This window comes from Hippoglossus hippoglossus, chromosome 5, assembly GCF_009819705.1.
Source record: "Hippoglossus hippoglossus isolate fHipHip1 chromosome 5, fHipHip1.pri, whole genome shotgun sequence".
In the NCBI taxonomy this organism is placed as follows: domain Eukaryota; kingdom Metazoa; phylum Chordata; class Actinopteri; order Pleuronectiformes; family Pleuronectidae; genus Hippoglossus; species Hippoglossus hippoglossus.
This window is the reverse complement of record NC_047155.1, coordinates 20700187-20722397: the sequence shown is the minus strand read 5'-3', so window position 1 is coordinate 20722397 and position 22211 is coordinate 20700187. Positions and strand designations below refer to the sequence as shown.

The following is a 22211-nucleotide window of genomic DNA, read 5'->3' as shown; positions in this document are numbered from 1 at the left end:
CTGTGTTTTTTTTTTTTTTAATTCTCTCTCCCTCCGGCTATGCTCTTGAAGCATCCTAGCTACCTTCACAATGTCCTTGGTAGGAAGCGGGGCGGGCTGAGGGATGGGTGTGATATCCTTCAAGGTGTTGGACAGAGCATCCATGGCACTGTCTGCTCCTGCTGCCAGCTGAGTGCACACAGACAAAAAGATTGTTGTGTGACTGCAGGGTTTTGGAATGTTTAAATAGTTCAAAAGTGTGTATTCGTATGTTTACCTGCGGATCAGCCTCCGTGGGAGCACAAGCAGCAGACTTCACTATCGGAGCAGCAGTGGTGCTAACAAAGTCTCCTGCCAAGGCATCAAGAGCAAAGTCTGCAGAGGGCTGAAGGAGGGAAAGGACGGCAATGATGAATTGTCCATTTACGTGGTGTTGGAATAATTCATTCATTCATTTATTACTGTATCCACTGATGAGGAAAAGATATCACTGCTGAATGAGAACTTAAAAAACTGACCTGAAGCTTGACCACTACCTTCACCAAGCTCCAATATTATAAAGTTCAAATTGTCTTGTCTTATTTGCCATTGCTGGTAATAAATATATAAATATATAGCCTAGCACAAAGAGTGAAGACAGGATGAACCAGTCTCGCTCTCTCCAGAGTCACAAAACCCCCTGTACCAGCAGAACCTGTTGTTTTAATACTTAAAATAAATAAAGTTTAGTTAAAGAAATTTGTCATTCTACCATCACTACTGTTTCTGGACAAACAAAATGATGTATCTCTACATCACCCTGCTATTGCTATTGGTGCTAACAACAGATCCACAGTGTACCTTTGCAGGAGGAGCTGAGCGGGGGGGAACAGGAGCCTGGACTGACGGAGCTGCTGAGGACGTCATGAAGTCTCCAGACAAAAAGTCCAGAGCCTCACCTGGGGCCATGGTGGGCTGCAGGAGGAGACGCAGTGAAGGATCCATCAGTGATAAACTTATTGATGCAAATTTATTTGACATTGATTCATCATGTCTCAGAGCTTCATACCCTAAAGTATGATTTAAAGATCTAAGAACTTGTGCCGGTCTCACCTCAGGTTTAGGAGCAGGCAGTTTTTCCAGCTTCTCCTTATTAAACCTGTACTCTGGAGGAAGTGTGTCCTCCCTTTCTCCTACACGCACACCCTTCTCCTTCTTCAGTTTGTCCTCCTATGAAAAGGGGCGGGAGATAATGACGCTGTGAGAAAACAGTTCTATGGAACACAAATGGAACCGGTATGCCAACAACAGGAAGCTGTCTGTCCCTTACCGCGACGATGTCCTCAGGTCTGAGTTTGGGGGCTTCAGGTTTTGGTGCGTCTTCTGGCAACGTGTCGCAGAGAGCACTGAGAGCGTCCAGAGACATGGAGTCGCCCTGAGGAGAGAACAGGAGATTGTGATATTTGTCATATTCTTAGGCTAATCAATAAAAGCAAAGCAAGAGGGGCTAAAGTAAGACATGTGAAAATATACATTTACTTTTTGTTAAATATTCAGTTTGAAGTGTGATTGTAAAAGAACAAAGATCTACAGTGAAATTAAAGCATTTCAGACAGAGATTGACTTGAATCCTCACGGTTACTGTCTTGGGTTGTTCCTGTTTCTGTTGGACGGGGGTGGGTTGCTCTATAGGACACACTGTAATCTGCAGACACACAGGGAAATACAGTGTGACACATAGACTGAAAATGACAAAGGACATTAAAAACCACAGGGACAGACGTAAACTGATGAGAGTAGAAATTGAATTCCTTCCATTTATTTTAACGTAGTAAGGAAAAGTATACTATGGAACAGACCTGGGCATTGTATGGCCCACAGGCTGGACCGGGCCTACTACAAATGAGCACTAAACAGCGTATGGTCGATGCCGAATGTAGAGTGTTAATAAGTCATGGACTGCTTCGTATTTTTCAGTGAAATTCACGGCAGAGCTGTGTTCTTCGTTTGCAACAGACGTGTGGCCTTATTGAAAGACGTAAACTTGAGCTGACACTTTGAGGCAAAAAATGCATGGAAATACAGAAATCTGTTGTTGATAATCCACAGCGAATAATACAATAAACAACTAATTGTTCTCATTCATTAAAATAAGTAACCTGTGGTCAGGACAGGAGATGTTATACTCGTTTGGATTTATTTTTTTATCAGGTTAGTTTGGCTGTTAAGCTCTTATCAATGATATAAGAGGAATACAGGATGGGTTTAATCCATGAAAGCGTCCCTGATATTATGCTGCTTTGGATTAACTCTACATTATTTTTAAAGACTCCTGCATATTAAATTGTTTTAATAAGATGCTTTTTCTAATGGTTTTCAATATAATAAATGCTGAGGAATAAGAGTTAGTGCACAATATTTATAATTTAATCTAGTGGTGATATTAGCGGTGCAGTGTGACAAAATTAGTTTGGCCCCTGGCAACAATCTGGGTTTCTCATGTGGCCCCTAAGGAAAAATGATAGCCCATCCCTGCTGTAGGAGGACAGAGTGGATCCCAGATATGGAAACTCACAAACATACATTCACTGCGACAGCTTTACCTCTGGTGCCCTCCTGAAAGAAGGAGGGGCGGCCGCCTTAACTCCAGAAACTTTAGCTGGAGACACAAAGTCTCCAGCGAGAAAATCCAGAGCTGACAAATCCTCAACTTTGGTCTGAAGAAAAGAGATGAAAGTGTTTTGTTTTAACACAGAGGGAAGGAAATAAAATAAACAATCTTAAAAGATTATCTTGACAACAGATCCACAGTGTACCTGTGCAGAAGGAGCTGAGCGGGGGGGAACAGGAGCCTGGACTGACGGAGCTGCTGAGGACGTCATGAAGTCTCCGGACAAAATGTCCAGAGCGTCACCTGTGGCCATGGTGGGCTGCAGGAGGAGACACAGTGAAGGATCCATCAGTGATAAATTAGAGCTTCATACCCTAAAGTATGGTTTAAAGATCTAAGAACTTGTGCCGGTCTCACCTCAGGTTTAGGAGCAGGCAGTTTTTCCAGCTTCTCCTTATTAAACCTGTACTCTGGAGGAAGTGTGTCCTCCCTTTCTCCTACACGCACACCCTTCTCCTTCTTCAGTTTGTCCTCCTATGAAAAGGGGCGGGAGATAATGACGCTGTGAGAAAACAGTTCTATGGAACACAAATGGAACCGGTATGCCAACAACAGGAAGCTGTCTGTCCCTTACCGCGACGATGTCCTCAGGTCTGAGTTTGGGGGCTTCAGGTTTTGGTGCGTCTTCTGGCAACGTGTCGCAGAGAGCACTGAGAGCGTCCAGAGACATGGAGTCGCCCTGAGGAGAGAACAGGAGATCTGATTCGTAACCACGGAAATAAAATGTCTCTCCCAATGCGAAAAGATGACAAGACAACAGGGCGAAACAGGGAAGAGGAAAATAAAAAACGGCAAGGGAAAAAAAGTAGGAAAAGTAATCTGTGGATCTGTGTCTCACCGTAGTAGTCTGGAGCTTGTCATCAGTGGTGTCCTTTTTAGCAGGGGCTTTCTCTACTTTTCCTTTCTTATCAGCAGGGGGAAGTGCAGAGGATTCAACTTTCTAAAACGCAAAACACAGATTGGATTACAAATCTGCGATAACCTAATCAAGTTAAGGGTGAATACAAAAATAAACAGATCTGAAGTAGTGTAGTAAGTACTCGTTTTCATTTGTGTAATCAATTATTGGTTATATTCATAGACAGTATATAAAAAATTGTATTCAAATGGATGATGCAGTGGTGGAGCACAAAGCTATTATATTATTAATATAGCATTACTTATAGTATATAAGTATACTATTATTAAGCTATTAAATTTGTAGCTGTTTAAAGTCTTGTTTATACACATATTTTGCATATAAATATTTTTTGTCAAATAATGAAGCCTGATTTGTCTTTAACTGTCAATTGTCTCGGTGGAAATGAATAGTGGAAGTTGTGTGAGAGGTTTTAACAGTGAAACAATGATGGAAGAGGTAGGTAACTGTGTCTATGATAAAAGAAAAGTGAATCAGCTTGAAAGATATCGCACTGATCTACTGCCTGGTTGATAAGGTGCCGTGCAGGCGTGAATACGGGATCATGATGTAAAAATAACACCTAGCAATCATCAGCAAAGCTTTTTACGGTAATGAACAAGAAATCGGACAATATGAATGAAAAAGATGAATATCAGCATATTAAAATTAAATCTACCACACGTCTGTATTCAGCTTGTAGCCTCATTATCTAACAAATCTGCATCATAGAAGGTCTTTCTGCGCTGGCAGGTGGCACTTCCTGTTGAAGCTGTTGAAATGATGATCAGTTTTATGGACGTGAAGCTTTATTGGGCATTAGAAACGATGCAGTAACTGTACAAAGTGAAAGAGGGAGTTACCCTGACTGAATCAGTGTCTGTATGATGTCTGTATATTTAGATTTGAGTGACGACACTGAAAACATATTTAGAAATAGCTCAAATGTCACCGCTAAGATTCAGATGCTGTTTATATCTGGTGTTCTATCTGCAGAATATCTGTGTTCATTCACATCCCTGGAAAACTGAATTGTTATGCGTTAGGATGACTATTACCAATGTCAGTGGACGTTTGACAAGCCAAGAGTCACCTGCAATGTAGGAGTTGTGTGAGCGTGCTGTGCTGTACCTTAGCTGTTGAAGCTGATAGTACAGTGTCCTGAGAGACTCTCTCCATCTTGGCAGGACGCCCAGCCACCGGAGGAACGGCAGGAGCTTTCTACACCAGTCAACACAGATGTCATTGGATGAGATACTGAATTCTGGGTCTTTGCTTGTATGATTTTGTCTATACTGTTACAAGTTATAGATCCACAGTGTACCTGTGCAGGAGCTGAGCGGGGGGGAACAGGAGCCTGGACTGACGGAGCTGCTGAGGACGTCATGAAGTCTCCGGACAAAAAGTCCAGAGCGTCACCTGGGGCCATGGTGGGCTGCAGGAGGAGACACAGTGAAGGATCCATCAGTGATAAATTAGAGCTTCATACCCTAAAGTATGGTTTAAAGATCTAAGAACTTGTGCCGGTCTCACCTCAGGTTTAGGAGCAGGCAGTTTTTCCAGCTCCTCCTTATTAAACCTGTACTCTGGAGGAAGTGTGTCCTCCCTTTCTCCTACACGCACACCCTTCTCCTTCTTCAGTTTGTCCTCCTATGAAAAGGAAAAGGAGGAAGAGATAAGATATTGTCTGGAATGAAATGTAGGTGTTAGTAGGGGAGTGAGACATGTCTTTCACTGCTCTCAGGAGAGGCCTTGGAATGCTGTGAGGCAAAGACATAGTTTGTGCTCCTACCGAGACAATGTCCTCAGGCCTGAGTTTGGGGGATTCAGGTTTCGGTGCTGCTGCCGGCAACGAGTCGCTTAGAGCACTGAGAGCGTCCAGAGACATTGACGCACCCTGCAAAGAGGACGGGAGAGGAAATGAATGATCTACTACTCCATCATGTAGGGTTTGAATACAGAAATAAGACAGTAGAGGGCTGGAGGCGGTGGATATTAGCATATATTATCCTCTTCATATCCTGTTAGGGTTAGGCTAACCCTCACCTCATCAGCCTTGGGCTTGGTGACCACAGGTTTCTCCATCTTGGCTTTTTTATCAGCGGGAGGAGCAGTACACACAGCCACAGGAGCAGCTGCTTTCTAAAACAGGCAACAGAAAAAACACTCCACATTTATAAAGTACAGATCAATGCATACATAATGGCAAAGTGAAATAAGGTTCATCTTTTAACTGCAAGTTTTAGTTTTAAATGTAGCAGTAGTATGTACTTTTTAAACTCAGACCTGGTAATAACGTCCACTCTGAGAGATGTGATCACAAGTGGACAGTGCTAAGTTGGTTTGTTCACACCTGACATTAAACTGCGTCCTGAATGTGTCTCGTGTGACCACTTGTGATCGGATCACTTCTCTGCTCGATATGAAAATACATGTCATTTCTGTCCAAAAGACCAACTTATGTTGTTTTATTACCCAGTCTGAGTTTAAAGATGTGTCTGATGTCACTGTGTTTGTGTGTGTGTGTCTGTGAGAGAGACAGAGTAAGAGAGAGAGAGATACTGATGCTGATACTTTTGATTTTGATATCCTGTGGTGATCAGCCTTGATATTGTGGCCACAAACAAATCAACTCGTTGACACTGAGACACAATCTGTAGCAGGTCACAGACGTCAGCTGAGTAGCTGGTCCTTCATATGTGGTCCAGGATGCGTTTGCGCTCGCACAGTGAAAAGAATGTGGACACATGCATCCCCACATAATGAGCTCTGAGGATCTCAGGACGCATTGAGCATGAATTTGGGTGTGCGTTCAGACCCGAACTTAGCACTGACCACTTGTGATCGGGATCAGTCAGGACCGTTGTTAATACCAGGTCAGATCGGGGTCTTTTTCACTGGGCGGAATTATATCATCTAATACTAACTCCTTCAAGCACACAACATTTTAAATTTTAAGACCGATATCTGACCAGCCAAGACACCCTTGCACGAAACGTACCGTGGTCGGAGCAGAGGAAAGCACAGACTCCAGAGAGAAATCGTCTGAGACTTTCTCCATCTTGGCTTTCTTATCAGCCGGAGGAGCAGCTGCAGGACGTTCACCTTTCTGCAACAGGGGTGACATTAGGTACTTAAAGTCTCTGCTTCTTCAATCAGATGCCACTATAACGCCATTAACGGCAAGTAAGTTTTTACTTTACCTTTACAGGAGGTGGTGCAAAGTTTGCCGGCCCGGCAGATGCTGCACAGACCGTGTCAACATGGGCTGTACTCTAAATATTTCATGTAGGAAAAACAAACACTGTGTTAGACAGTTGTTAGATTTGCCTTTTACATATGCCTTTAAATTCATATAAGAACTTAAGGCACATTTTGTGCTTATACCAGCTACAACACACTGGCAATTATAAATATGCACAAGGAAGTACATGAGGTGTAAAGTTAGAACATGGACATGCATGTCATATTTGTCTTTACGACTCTGACCTCTTGCTTCTTGGATGCAGGTAAAGCAGGAGAAGTCATGAATCCAATGGAGAGGGCATCCAGGGCCTCATCTGTGTTCATTGGTTTCTGAGAGAAAGAAACAGGGTGTGCATCAGCAGCAGATAACTACACAAAACTCATTCTTATCAGGTTTGTTTTTTCAACAAAAACCTTAATATTAAATAACCTCAACCTAAAACTGATTTTAATGCTCCACATCAGTCACATGATCCTCCACTAGAGGGCATGTATGACTAAACAAAAGGGCAAAATAATGTGAACTAGACTGCATGTACTGATAGTGAAGGAAAAGTACAGACACGCCCTTAAAATGCCATGAAGACAAAATAAACTACCAAAATAGAAACATGTACCACATAGAATTGTGCAGATTTGGCAAAAATATGATACACACAACTAAACTCCCACTGGAGAAGATGAAATCACATCATGAGACAAAAGTTAGGTTAGATAAGACGACGAGTGGGAGTTGGATCTGAGATAAGTGTGGGTGTGTTGAGTAAATAATAACTTACATATGGGTGGACATCAAAGTGTTACAGTATCTGCTTATTCTTGTTTGTTTGTGTTTGTTTGTGTGTGTTTGTGTGTTGTTGTGTGTGTGTGTGTGTGTGTGTGTGTGTGTGTGTGTGTGTGTGTGTGTGTGTGTGTGTGTGTGTGTGTGTGTGCACGTATTTACACAAGTCTTGGGGTATGGTAGGACATGATCCAACAAGTTTGAATGGAGAAGGTGGGTCTTGTGTGTTTGAATGTAATGCAACATTCCCCACTCTAGAGGAACCAGCAGATCGGGCAGTGGAAACAGAGCTTCCTGTATCTGTGTGTGTGTGTGTGTGATGTCAGTGTGTTCTCATTGGCTGAAAAACTCTGGAAAGAGTTTCACAGTGTCTGAACTTAGTCTCATCCCTACATGTGAGTTGTGAAAGATTCACTTACAGGGACGTCCATGGGTTTCACATCAGCAGGACCCGGAGCCTAGAAAATACAGATTCATTTTAGACTGAAGAAAAAACTAAAATGCTCATCAGAAGCTGCCAGCTCAGTTCAAAACATTCTCTCATTTCCTCTGCTAGAATCCGGCCATGAAGGTAGCTTTAGTCCAGCTTTTGAGATATTTGACTCTACAGTACTGTTATAAATGATCTGTACTTTCAATATCTTATTGAGAAGTTAAATATATCAGACTTCTATAATGTTCTAAACACAAGCAAAGGCTCAACATTTTGAATAAACAAAATAGACTTAAGTTTTAATTTGAAGATACAACATAGAAAATTCTTCATTAAAATGTCTAAAAATAACTAGACCTCTGTTAAATGTTTGTTATACCAAAATAAGCAGCAATACACAGGTTTTTTAAACATGCAAAAAGGGCGTTTGACTCCTTTCCCATTGCTGGTAGAGAACTTTGCCTTTCTGTTTTTTTACACTGGTACATCACGTTCTACGTCACGATGCTCTTCCACCTCGCTGTCTTGCCAAATTTGCGCGTTCACCCTGGTGTAACATTTTCCATTACTGCCAAGCGGAGCCAGAGCCGATTAAAACCTGTGTCTATTCGCACTTGACCCGGGAGTGTTTGTCTCCACTCCCATTGCAGACAAAATCCAGATCTTAGTGGGTTTTTTGACCAATACTAAATGGGCTTTATATATTTTGTTGACTTGTGTACTTCTTTTGTTATCCAGACCCTTAGCAGCCAATTTTAACTTTAACTATTCTGACCAGAGGATGAATCTGACAGAACATTGTTTTCGATCAGTTGGTACCAAAGAAAATATTTAGGTTTGATACTCAGCCCTGTTCATCTCCACGTCAATAGAATCGACTATTGATGTTTTATTTGCAGCGCTAACACCAATGAAATATGACAATGATGATGTTTTAAAACATCCCCATTGTTCTGGATAATCCACAGCCCTCAGTGTGAACAGTTTTATATCCATGACAACCAGTTGACAGTGAGGTCTGGGGACAATGGGACAAAAAAATTCCCTCCACTGGCGGCGTGACAAAATGGCTATAATTGGTGAATCAGAGGAGGTGATGAAGAGAGGTACACGGGGGAAGAACTGACCATATCTTTAAATCTGTAGCCTGGAGGCAGCGTGTCGTCTCTTTCTCCACACTTGTGACCCTTCTCAGAGGTGACGCCATGCTGTGATACACATGCAACACACAGTTACTCACACCAGAACCATGCTTCAGCTTCCTACAATCACATACCTGGTCAGTTTAAAAACACACACACATGCATTCACACTGTAGCTCTGCTGTACCTCTTTGACCTCTGGCCCGGTGTACACCGGCTGTTGGGGCACGATAGAATCAGCGGATGGTAGTATGCTGGCCAGGGCATCGAATGGATCCACTGCAGGTGCCTGAGCATGCAATACAAGTTAGCACACTGGAAGCGAGCAACATGCATTTCAAAGCAAATCCAACCCAAAAATGTTTACCTCTTTGACTTTAGCTGCTGTGGAAGGAACCTCCACCTGTACCTGCAAAACAGAATCAGTTGAAATTGAACAGGCAACAACAAATGGTAGAAATAAAAAGGCCATGATAAAAAAAAGAGACATAAAAATTGTGAAAAACTTCTTCATAATAATGTCACCCGAGGAAAATTATAACACATGAGATTTGATCGTTTCTTAAGACCCAAGACATTTCCCCAAGTGGGTGAAAAAGTGAGAAGGAAAACTCCCTACAGGCCCCACAGAGAGGGGACAGCCAGCACCATGACAATTATACAACCATGTCCATTCATATTCTGCAGAATCACAGAGGACAAAACTATCAGACAGCCTCCACCTCGGTTGCTTTCAGGATCATCTACCTTCGTTTGTGGAGGTTTAGCTTCTCCTTTCTTCCCCTGCACAACCGAGGCTGCTGCAGCTTTAGACACATCAGCTTTGACTGTTGTGGTGCCGATGGTACTCTAAAATACAATTAATTCAAATCTATTATCAGCCAAGTACTTATCAAGTAATATGACAGGTCCACTTTATGCGTAGAAATTCTACAATATAGATATATCCAAATATACGGATGAAAAACAGGACAGTGAGGAGCGGATTTCAGCAGAAGAAAAGCCTCCAGCAGCTCGATGACTTATGATTCAGTTAACAAAGTGTAGGCCTGTCCTCTCCATTTGTTTCCTCTGGCTGACCCAGATTTCTGATGTATGTGTGATGTTGCAAGTGGACAGACGCAAACACAACAACAAGCAAAGACATGCTGAGCTAAGATCTTTCCTTTCATATCGAATTGTCATCTCCAAGGAAGAAGAAAGGGAAGACTGAGGAAGCGATTCTCAAAGAAACTGAGTTCTTAGGAAACAGATTTTGACAAAACTCTGCAGCACAAAGCAATGACCGAAGCAAGCCTGGAAGGTAACACCCCGAGAGAGTCATGAAGGGTCAGAGATTCCTGCAGCAGTCCAGTCTACCTTGGCTGTGACTTTGGGCGACACTTTAGGTTTGGTCACAGCAGCGGTCACTGCCGTGCCAGCGGCTGCAGCTGTTCCAGTGGCAGGAGAAGGAACTGAAGCTCTGACTTGGGAGACAGGTGCCGTCTACAAACATGTGGCCAAATGATTACTCAAACACAAGGATGACAGATACACTGCTTTACTAAAGCTGTAAACATACTGACAAAGACGTGTGAAGCATTTTAACTGTGTTGGTGAACAGAATATGTAGCGTGATAACTGGTCAGATCTGTCACTTTGGCCCAAGAAATATTTAAAAACTTTCAGATTAGCTGGGTTTATTTTCCATTCAGATCTAATGGGATTCAGGACTGAGACTGATCTGACCACTGATCAGTTTATGTTTAAGGATTTCTTTCTGCGTTAGCCCATTTAGAGAAAACTTTACACTACTGCTGAACTTGTTCTAAACTTTCTATTTTCTTTTTATTTGCATTTATTACAGTGATTTACATTCATTGAATATTGAAAAGGAAGCCCTGGCGTGAATTTGGGATGTCTATTCACAAATAACAGCATGCTACAAAAAATGTAACCATAGCAATACATAACCAAACTTTGGTTTGGTGAAAATCATGTGGGTCATGTGAGTTTAGTTGTCAGGGTTAAAAGGGTACTGTTGAGCAGCTGACACACATGTATGTTGTGGTTTCCCCAATCACATGGGAAGCATTTAAACTGCAGTTTCTGTTCAAAACCCCAACAGAAAATAAAACTGATATTACATCCAGTATGATGAAATGCCTATCTACAGAAAGTACCAGCGAATCAGCAGTAATGTAAAAACCACAGTTTAATAGTTAAAATGATAATCAGGGTAAAACCATGAAAAAGCACAGACAAGCGCTGTGGACATTATGACATCATTACCTTTGGCATCGCTTGAGGACCGCCCCTCGCCCCTACTGACGTCATGTCAACAACAGCAGCCCCAGCGGACGACATGTCAATAACAGTAGCACCCCTCGGCGTAGTGTTAGTCTACAAACCAAGGAGCATGTGTTTAAAGAGAAGCCATGAGAAGGTTATTGATGAAGTCATCGCCACAGTCTGTGAAGAGCAAACGTCCCAAGCGTGACAATATGAGAACTAAGCGAGCGTTCGGATCCAGATGTGTGGACGGCCCGAGCCGGAGGGACAACGCATACAGAGGTAAAAATGGAGGTAGAGATATATTTTGGAAGATGCAAAGAAAGATGAAGCTAGTGGAGAAGAAATGTGAGCTGCCTCATGATGATTACACGCTGAGAGTGTCGTGACCAGGAAAAAGGAAGCGGTGATCAATGTTACATCACACCAAACAGCCAGAAGCCCCCTGCACGTGTAGTTACACATCCAGAGTCTCTCTACCTCTGGTTTGGCCTTAAACGAAGCACTTCCTGCTGCCGTGACACCACTTCCTGTGGCTCCGCCTGTTGCTGCGGTAACCCCCCCAGGCTTTGTAGCCATGGCAGATCCTGATGATGCCTTCTGTAACGCAGTTTACTCATCAGTAGGAGTTCGACTCAGCCTGTGTAAACAGTTGTGCATAATGTCCTCTAGATGGAGCTGAGAAAATGACCCTGATGACATCATGGTGACATCACTAGAGTTATCTCAACTTGGGCTCATGTGCAAATGTACAAGTAAGTGTTACAAACAGGGGACGTTGTGTTAGAAATAGGTGTGTGTGGATGTCAGGGAGGGTCCGATGAAATTATGCGTAGGGTTGCATGATGGGAAATGTAGGAAAGAGTGTTCTCACAGCTTGTCCAATAGCAGAGACTAAAACTGTACAATGTGTGCATATATACTGCTTGTAACTTGAGTAGCTGTACCCCACTATGGCTAAGCCCACTAAGAGTTATGAGAGGGGTCACCAAGGTCAAATACTAACAAGAGTCACTTATAGCTGAAGGTTAATGTCTGAGTAATACAAGCGTAGTCTATAAACAGCTCTGTAACTTCAAAAAGAATTTCTTTCACACTGTGATTAAATACTATTTTCAATATTACTGTTTCGTGGCCACATATCTTACTCAAGCCTCTCTCTACAGGCCAGACACCAGAATAGACAATGTCTAAGCGTAGGTGTTAAGAGCCAAGTGAAGACACTTGAGTTTGGTACTGTTGGTTTGTTCTGTCAAAACATAGTCTGGTTATTAAGAAGGCAATGGATGCCCCATGTCCTGGGGCCAAGAACTGGTTTAAGTCACTGTTTCAACATAGAAACTAAAATATTAGGAGACTTTCAGTTTCTTTACTTAGGAGTGGAGCGTGGAGAGAAATGGACTTTTAATTTAGGCCAAGAAGACCAGTTTGTCCTGATGTTGTCTCCTATAAACTGCACTGGAGAGACATTTAATTAAAATACAGTTTTAGCCACATAAGAAAAAGTATTTGGTGTTTTCTGCCAACTGTTTGCTAGCTACCGACATCATGCTGGTATGTTACCAAGAACCATGATCCTTAGAATAAACCTGCAGAACCGACATGATAAACAAACTGAATACCTTTGATCCATTGTTTCAGAGCATTACACATTTCTAACTGCTTCCTACTGACTGAGAAACTGGGTGTTACCTCTCTGGTCCTTGAATGGAAGGAAGAGAAAAGTGCTCTTGTCTGTGTAACAGCCGCACACATAGTCCTGATAATAGGGGATGGGGACAGGGAGGGTCAGGCAGAGGGTGAGGAGAGGTTAATTGGTATTACAGAGGAATGTTTAATACCTCGAACTGGGCCGGCTTCGCAGTGGAGACCTGAGCCGCTGGTTTGGGTGCGGCCTGGTTAGGCAGCGACTGCAGAGAGAAAAAAGAGCCACAGAGAGAAAAGTTACACATGTGCAGTTACAAGAAAAAATAACACTGAACAAGAAACCATCGTAATCCTTTCAAGATTCACACACAGAAACATCTCGGATTCACCAGAGGCAAGATTGGTGCAAAACATTCAGTGCAGCTCGTCTCTACACAAATGTCTCTGCAGCTTTAAACCATGAAGAAGACAGAGGTAAAGGAAGAAACCACACATCAGATGAACGACAGTGAAGTCATTTACTGCTGAAACAGCCATCCATCATACTGCCGGCAGAGGTGGTAGAGTACATTCAAGTACTACATTCCACACCACAGGGTGTGACTGCTGTTTGTCAGCAGAGAGCAAAGAGGCCGAGTATTATTGTTTCCTGCCGTCGCCACAGCAACACCAGACGACACATAGGTTATTCTCTGGATGACATCACAGTGTGTTAAATTAACGCTGAGATCATTGACATCTGTCGTCATATAGACAAAAGAGACATATAAGACTTTGATTTAGACAGAAAGGCTGCAATCAAATCCCCTCTGTTTGACTCAACTGTTAAACTACTAGTTTTCAGCTCTCATTTCTGAATTTTTTTCCCCAGCTAACCAAAATGTACAATTCTTGCGTGTTAAATCTGTATTAAACTTGTCCCTGAATGTAAGAAACTGATTTCAGCTCCTCCTCAGCATGAACCACTGCATTCGTTCAAGCACCAGGGTCTATTTGACCTGGCTTATTCGCTTCATTACTTATCCCATGTGTATTGACTGAAAGGCAGGGGAACAAGATGAACAGGTCACCAGTGTATCACAGGTGCTGATCAAATCCAGGACCTACTCCATGAGTTAGGAGGATATTCTGTTTCCCGGGGGATTACTTGAAATGACAAGCAAAATATTATGTGTACTCAATGTCTAACGCAGTTGAATAACTAAAGGGTATGCACAGAACTACACATACAGTATAGTCTACTGAACAGGTTTTAAGAGCTGCTGAGTCCAGGTGGAGTCCTGTGTGCTGCAGAGCCCAGCCCTGTTCCTTCAGGTGGTGTAAATGGGAACAAAGCCTCCACCCCATTGACACGAGGCCTCTCCTATTAGTTTCACATCCAGCCCATTGCATTGTATGATGCTGTATCATAGTTTTTGAACATGATGACTCTATTTTTCCATTTGTTCAGACTTATCGAAGGAGGTTGGGACAAGAAATAATTGGACCAAAGAATTTGTACTAATCCACAAAACAGCTTTTAATAACAAAAGCACTGGAACTATCAGATAGAAATAATGTCTTTAATGTAAATACTAATTTAATTTAACAAATGATGACCCCCAAATAGAAAGACACAGGATTTCAAAATCCAGATAATTCTAATCCAGATTAAACAATTTAGCTCTGGAAATTAACCCCCAGGCAAGATACCAGTATCCAATGGCAAAAATCTAGATCCACTAGTTATCATTATGGCGTGTTTAAGCACTTATAAGCACCGAGTGAGTTGAACTGCTCAGCCCGTTGTGCACCATGAAGTTTGAGTTCATGCTGAGCGGGCAGCATGAAGGGGAAAGACAGTTTGCATGTCTTTAAATGACTGTAGTGATTGAAGCAGATGAACATAACAGACACATATGAGACACGGAGACACTGAGGACACAGTGACTTGCACCACTCTGCAATCTGGGATGTCAGATTTAGAAATGTCAGTGATTGCCTAACACACTAGTGTTACATTTCACACACACATGGCCAGCTCAAGGTTTGCAACCTTTGCTTACACTAACTTTGTGTGAACTATTGGGCCTTTTTTTCCCCACAACCCCTCAATATTTATTCAAAAGATCTTACTCTAAGAATATCTTTACATTTAGATCTTATGCAACTAGTGAAATTAGTGGTAGAAATAATATTCGTAAATATCAATTTTAGTCCTGCAAAGAACATTCCTTCTACCTGTCCTATACTGGTTCTTTTCTTGTCTTTTGACTTCCATTATTACATATAGTTGTATTATTAATTTACTGACAGTCTGAAAAATCCAGATTACTGTTTAGAGTGAATAAGGAGGAAATGGCACAGAGGAGGAAGTGACGTCACAAGCAGCCAGGGCAACTCCTGCCACAGGGGAAGTCACGTTGCTTCAGTTACTGCTATAAATATTGATTGTCACCAAGTAACCACAAAAACCTTTAGCCTTTAATTAATGTAAAATGCAAACAGGGTCATGCAGCAAGTATGGTAGGTTAAAACTGTAAGTGAAATTTTGAAGTTTTGAATTTTGCTTAAATTTATAAAGTGGTGTGATCAAATTCTCTGCAAGAAAATAAATAAACATATTTCCCCTATCTTGAATTCAGATTGTCAACAGATTTCTCAAATGATGCTGAGGTTTGGTACCCAGCCTTAGGTACAACATTGAGATAGCTTAAAGAGAGACTAAAAAAAGCTACTTTAGTTTCATTAAATAAAAAGATTGTGGTAACGTATTGTGTAACTCCAGAAATCTCATCGGAAACAAATAAAACAAACTGCATCTTTACAATACTCTATATTTACTGTCACACTAAATTGTTAATAAATGTGTTAAAAAAAATTCCAAATTCCCTGTTTTTTCATAAAATTTGTAATACTTTAAACACTCATAAAACTATTCAAGTATTAATCTGAGTCTTAGTTGAGCTTGATGTCAATCGATCCGATGTGGTGACTCATTTTCCTTTTATTCATATGAGAGCTGAGCAGTCCACAAACAAAGAGCTGGAACAAAACCATTAAACTAGAAAGGCTCTAGGAGTCAAAACAACTGTACAACTTGTGTTAATTAGCATCCATCTGCATTGCACTGAGTTGACATATTTTGAAACCATGCTTCAAAACCAAACACAAAGTATTCTCCCCTTGAGGCTCAGTCTGACAGCAAAACCATTGCACAAGCGAACCACCAGCCCAACCTCTGCTGTGTGACAGATGACAGGTTAGGCAGCACACACAGTGAACCACCCACATCCGCCCTTACATGCAAACAAACAGGCCGGTTATTTCATTACAAATCATTAAGGGAAAACAATGCATGGTATAACAGACACTGATCCTAACAACAAAAAGGCCTCGAGAAAGTAGGGCTGCTCCCTGAAAACATGACCAATGCATTTAGATATTTTTAATCATAGTTTGGACGACCCAGAGAAGGTGACATGTAAATGCTAAAGACAATCATTTGCCCATCTATCATCAACCTTAAACATGGCTCATCCTTTGAAACACATTGGCCAATTAGCATAGCTGTTCATCCAACATTAGACAGTACTAATAAATATGCACTTTCATTCTTATCCAGGTCATAGGTTGTGTGATGTTTTGAAATAGATCAACAAAATGTTCTTGTTCTCTGTTCTGGAACGTTCAGAGAAGGCTCATTATGACTGTTTTGCATTTCTCTGTAATGTAGCACAGGGCTAACAATGCTCCTTTTGAGTTTTGTGTTAGCCTGCACTGGGACTCAAACTTTTTTCTAATGTCCCCCAAAACTACAAAGATAAATAAATAAGGGAATTACATTAAAGCCACTGTTGGTAACTCTGGAGAGACTAGCAAGAGCAGGCTATACTTTTAAAAAAAAATAATTACCTGATACATCTAATCCCTCCCATTATCAAAACAAATATGCACTGCCTAATAACTGCTCGGAGCAGACTTTTCCATGACTCGCTCCCTCTCTATCGTCTCTTCTTCTGCGTTGTTGGGACGCCAGCCAATCGTTTCATTCAGTTCGAATTGGTAACGTTTATCACAGTTCTGCGAGGGCCACAGACAGACACCATCTTATTGATGGCTGTCGGGACGTTAAGAGAATTTCAACTAGTAAGTAAAGAAGTCAATCAGAAAAAACTAGTTAATTAGAAGGTGCAATTGAGGGTGTTCAAACGTTTAGGGGAAGTTCAGGACTACTCAACTTATTTATGATGAACAGCTAAAGTTGAACCAGAGAGTCATTATGTCACCAGCTCTGAGCTCATCTGAGAACGGAAATATCACCTGAGACCGAGTTTTATGTGTGATGTGAAACTGCAGCCATTACTCCATTCCTCAAACCTCCTGTACAGACTAAGTACTGACCATCACAGACGCCACAAACAGTACACACACTACAAGCAGCTCTTGAAACCACATGCGATTGATGCTTTCATCAAGAACACAGCTTAAGTCCGGCCCGTCCTCCAGGTTAGCAGAGTTTGTTTTTCTGGAAAAGCAGGAACATGACACTTAGTTCACATATTCAAAAGGTAAGAGGCGAGACCTCACCCTCCGAGTTTCTGTGCCAAAACAAGCTTTATTTTAGGAATATCTAAATAAAATAAGACTTTTCTTCAAAACTCCATCTGCTAGAGCAGCTGTACAAAAAAAACTAAAATGTCTGAAAATGGTTACAGATCTTTTGAAATCATGAACTATCTGATCACGTAGTAAAGAATATATGTATTTGTGCCAACTGTCTGTACTTAGTTTTCAATGTCTTGACAGTAACCAGGCGTATGAGCCGGTGCAGCATAGTAGGTGTGGTAGCTTGTTAGCTGTAGCATTAGCAGGTGAATTGTTTTGGAAAGTAAATCTATATATATTTTCTGACCTTTGAGTTTAGAAAGAAAACACCTAACAGTCATGTTAGCTTTTCCAAAAACAAAAGAGAAACCATTAAGCTGGCAAAATCAAGCCAGTCCTAAGTGGTTCATTCCATCTGAAGTTTATTTTCGCACACCCGACAATGGCCATAAATGGGGAAGACAAAATAACAGTATCCGATGTGCAAATACTACCTTAATGAGGAAATTATATTTGTATTGAGACTATAATTAATCCAGCAGTGCAGTGGTTTTTATAGATTGGGAAATGAATGTGTTACATGACATTACTCATGTTCCTGTTATTTTGTCCAGCCCCCGTACACAAACAAAATCAGAGTTTGCAGTCGGTAGAAATTTCATCCAGCTGTACCTGATAGAAATTTTGTCGGGGTAAGGGAAGGGGTCGATAGTTGCCATGAATCTGTTTCACAAGGGAAATACTAAGGTTATTAAACGATAGTTCAACTCACAGACACGTACACGGGCAGTAGATCGAAGTAAACTTGTGGTCTGACACAAATGAAATCACACATGAATAATTTACGTTGATGCACATAGAGGTTGGTTAGTCCAAATAGCGTCAGTCTGGGGCTCATGCAGACCTGCAGTGAAGCAGGACACTGGTGGACACAACAGTTTTTTTTTATTAAATCATCAAAAGTGACTTCTTTAGTCAAATCAGTGGCGACCTATTGCTCATCACAAGCCGAGTGGCCTCAAGTCAACAAAATCTGCAAGTCAGACCAAAAATCCCACAAACCAATATCCCTCGTGTTGGTGCTTGACCAGTTCCTTCTGTGGCCTCTGTGGGGTTCTCCCCGAGGACGATACTGACTGACGTAGCTGGTGACAGGAAACTGATATATCAGCATGGTGATCATTCTGGGAGAGCTGGGCACGCTGCCATCTGAAGCCCAAGTGAGTGTGGCCAAGATTAGACACAGGGTTTTAAAGCTTCTGTCATATGACTTGGAGCACCAATGACTATGCAGTAAGGTAATGTGGATTCTGGCAGTAAGGTGCCAGTTGAAAGCATTTTAGATTTCCAGTCTCTCAGCTGGACACATCGTCCTCTGACAGAACCGGTTGATGTCCCTCCTTTATTTTTAAGGGCATGATGCCTGCAAGTACATCAGATCATCCAGAACCAATCATGACAAACATGAAAAAACAATTCAGTTCATCTAGGACTTATCCAACAAGAGCGATCAAAGCAGTAGCTGGGCCCTGCTATGAAAACTGATGACTAATGCTTGGCCCCACCCGACCAAACCACAAACATGCGTATGTGAATACATGAAATGGTTTTGTTGCTGTAGCTGCTGTCACAATATGCTTTCAAATAGCCCTTGCAAAATGGTCGGTGGTGATGATGTGGATCAGCGAGGCTCAGTGGTGGAAATGGAGAAAAGCTGCGGGCCGTGTTAGGAGGAGAGAATTTGGAGCAGAAGTGTAAGATTAGCAAGGAAGCTAACTGTTGTTGGGTAACTGCAGTTTGTCGAGCTGCACGAGGATGGAGGTTACTGCAGTAGGGAAGGAAGCTGGGTAAACTCACAACTGAAATCATTGGTCCCAACATAATACAATCGTCTATCTGTGCCGACATTATGCCGTGAATACACTTTACTACATCAGAGCCAGCTTGGATGAGGAAAACCACGACACTTCTTGGTTTTAGATGTTAGTTTATCGCACTGCCTCATTCTGCAAAAGTATGTTTTATTCTCACACACTCTTGCAAACTAATGTTGCAACGTCACAAAGGTGCAGCTAAAGATCCAGAGGAATTTAACGCCAGATAATAAGACACAAAGCAGAGATGCTGATCTTACATTTTGGAGAATCTAGTTTAAATTGAATCTCAAACAAATGAACTTTGCGTGCAGCATAACCTCGATATAAATACACTGTTTACTGTTTATATCTTTTGTTGTTACCTTGGCAACAACTCCTCTCGGGGTCTATACAAGTCAAAATAACAGTAAAACACCGATCATTAGTCCCTTTTACAGCTTTCCTTAACTTGATATGCAAAAAAGACACACGCTTACTCTCGCAGAACCCACACTGAACGTGGTGAACAGCTGCGAACACGAGAACAATGAGCCTCCAACTGTCATAACTACTGCTCTAACACAAAACAGCCGTCAAGTTGACAGGTATCAAACAGGAAGCCCCTCCACGCACAGGAATTCAGAAAAGAGTGAGCTCACTGCCCAGATACATACCATAGGTGTGATTGTGAGTGTGTATCCTCTATATATGCTGCTCTGTACACTACCAATACACTCTCTTGAGGCCGCTTCACCTTAGATTTCCCTCTGTGGAAACACTGGAGTCGACACTGGATGTCAAACACACGCGCACACAGACACACACGTAAACACACACACACACCCTGTCAGCAGTGAAAAAGTTGCTGCCCCGCCCTCTTGGAAGAGGCACAACAAGTCTGTGCTGCTCAGGCTCCACCTCCTCTGCCACAAGGCACAGAGCAGCCTGCGTCAGAATGGACGGCTGGACACACAAAGGCCCACCCACTGCTCCCTGACTGCCAGGAAAAATAAGTGAGACAGCTTGAGGGAAACTTTGGGCTGGGCCAGGCCAGAGATTTCGTTTTTTTTTTAAAAGGAGGGATGTTGCAGTTTGATACCAAGGCACGATGACCCACAGCAAGTTGATCGCAGGGAGAGGCATAATGGAGGCCGAGTGTGAAACAGCAATGAGGCAGAAGTGGATTTGCTGTAGCAGTGTTGTTTGGCAGAGTCTGGGTGTGTCTGAGAGAGACTCACTGCTCAGGAATCTAGACGTCAGAGCCAGTCTAACAACAGAGACAGAGAGTGTGTGTGCGTGTGTGTGTATATGTGTTTGTGTGTTTAGAAAGAAAAGAAGATAGGGAGGAGGGATCACATCACATGAAGTCCAATCCACACCCAAAGACAACCAGAGCAGAGAGAAAGGAAAAACTGCCAATTAAAGAGAGACAAAGATGGAGGGAGGAGACCATTAAACAAGTTGGTCGTCAACAAAACCTTCAGACATGGTTTCCCTGGCCTCCGCGGTGCTTCAAAGTCGACCCTGGACAAAAGGAACAGACCGGAAACGCAGCTTCTGGACAGCAGCCAAAGGTGTACGTTAGAATAAAAACACAAAACTAAAAACACGAAGCAGTGTAACATGTCCCTTCTTTCACACTTAAACACTGCCATAGATTAAACCTAACATACCTCCTAGATTCAATCCGCAGATTCTTTATTTGCTCAGACTGAACATTTCACACCACCAAACAAGTAAAACATGTTAATAGGGGAGGAGTTTAGAAAAGAGCACCCCCCTGTGTCTAAAAATACTCATAGCACATAAATATAAATGAATGGACGATTGTGCAGTGTGATGTCTGAAACTGTTGTGTGGGCCGATTGTGTCAGTTTATATATCTGTCTGTGTTCATGTCTCATGGACACAAGACTAACATCTATAGAAGAATATACATATCGACTACTGTATGTGTCATGTTTGCATTGTCTGCGCTATAAAGGCACAATATCTTACTTATGAGCAACATGTCGATTTTAGCCATAGATCTATCAAACAGTTATTGTTATTGTTATTTCTTTTCTCTAGATTTAGTAAGGAATTTGGCATGGGATACTTAATGCAAATTGGAAATATGATGACATGCACACTTAACTTTTTGTATTACCTCATAATAAACCCTAGCTATAATTTTCTGTGAGGCATTTCTTTACTGAACATGAGCAGTCTTGCTTACACAGCAACCAAACCAAGCTGATGGTTGCAACACAGGATTATCACCCTGGAAAAATCAAAAGCATCAGTGGTCATTTGTCTAAAAATATCTTCAAAAAGGCAAAAAGAATGCCGACTTGAGGTCTCTGTTCACTGCACAATCCACTACCCTGGCACCTCCAGTGCAAAAATACTTGTGTCTGTTCCTGGACCTTTCAAAATAAATCTTCTTTATTCGGTTGTCTCTCGATGACAAGAACACAAGAAAACCTTCCCTCTGCTTTAGCTTTTTGTGACTGTTTATTGTGTGTGTGTGGTTACATTCTTACACTGGATGCCATGCCTTCCTTGGAAACTCATGGTAAGACTTATCTTTGCTGACAACTAATGAGCTGAAGCAGACCCACCCATCCTGAGGGGTCTGACCAATCCGATCTCTGAAGCTGTAAATGGGGGGGTGAAGGTTTTTAAAAAGTACGTGTCTTATCTGACGTATTATACTCATTATATAATTGGCCAGCACCA

General features: G+C 41.9%; 1 protein-coding gene across 7 annotated transcripts in view; it reads right to left on the bottom strand.

Annotated features, from left to right (window-relative positions):
• Positions 1 to 22211, bottom strand: part of cast (calpastatin) — a 38345-nt gene that overhangs the window by 5046 nt on the left and 11088 nt on the right. For 2 of the 7 annotated variants that reach the window (XM_034584831.1, XM_034584830.1), the window contains exons 2-27: positions 13242 to 13310; positions 11401 to 11511; positions 10489 to 10614; positions 9497 to 9538; positions 9317 to 9418; positions 9115 to 9195; positions 7974 to 8012; positions 7017 to 7103; positions 6731 to 6802; positions 6529 to 6636; positions 5574 to 5669; positions 5320 to 5424; positions 5061 to 5177; positions 4852 to 4962; positions 4659 to 4748; positions 3468 to 3569; positions 3204 to 3308; positions 2987 to 3103; positions 2775 to 2888; positions 2562 to 2675; positions 1595 to 1663; positions 1289 to 1393; positions 1072 to 1188; positions 820 to 933; positions 257 to 364; positions 64 to 168 (exon numbers count right to left, since the gene is read on the bottom strand). In XM_034584831.1, the coding sequence (XP_034440722.1) occupies positions 64 to 168; positions 257 to 364; positions 820 to 933; positions 1072 to 1188; positions 1289 to 1393; positions 1595 to 1663; positions 2562 to 2675; positions 2775 to 2888; positions 2987 to 3103; positions 3204 to 3308; positions 3468 to 3569; positions 4659 to 4748; positions 4852 to 4962; positions 5061 to 5177; positions 5320 to 5424; positions 5574 to 5669; positions 6529 to 6636; positions 6731 to 6802; positions 7017 to 7103; positions 7974 to 8012; positions 9115 to 9195; positions 9317 to 9418; positions 9497 to 9538; positions 10489 to 10614; positions 11401 to 11511; positions 13242 to 13310 (2526 nt within the window). Of the gene's footprint in view, positions 1 to 63; positions 169 to 256; positions 365 to 819; positions 934 to 1071; positions 1189 to 1288; positions 1394 to 1594; positions 1664 to 2561; positions 2676 to 2774; positions 2889 to 2986; positions 3104 to 3203; positions 3309 to 3467; positions 3570 to 4658; positions 4749 to 4851; positions 4963 to 5060; positions 5178 to 5319; positions 5425 to 5573; positions 5670 to 6528; positions 6637 to 6730; positions 6803 to 7016; positions 7104 to 7973; positions 8013 to 9114; positions 9196 to 9316; positions 9419 to 9496; positions 9539 to 9876; positions 9979 to 10488; positions 10615 to 11400; positions 11512 to 11880; positions 12001 to 13241; positions 13311 to 18306; positions 18358 to 22211 lie in introns of all 7 variants that reach the window. The other 5 variants (XM_034584826.1, XM_034584827.1, XM_034584828.1 and 2 more) reach the window with 5 other exon arrangements.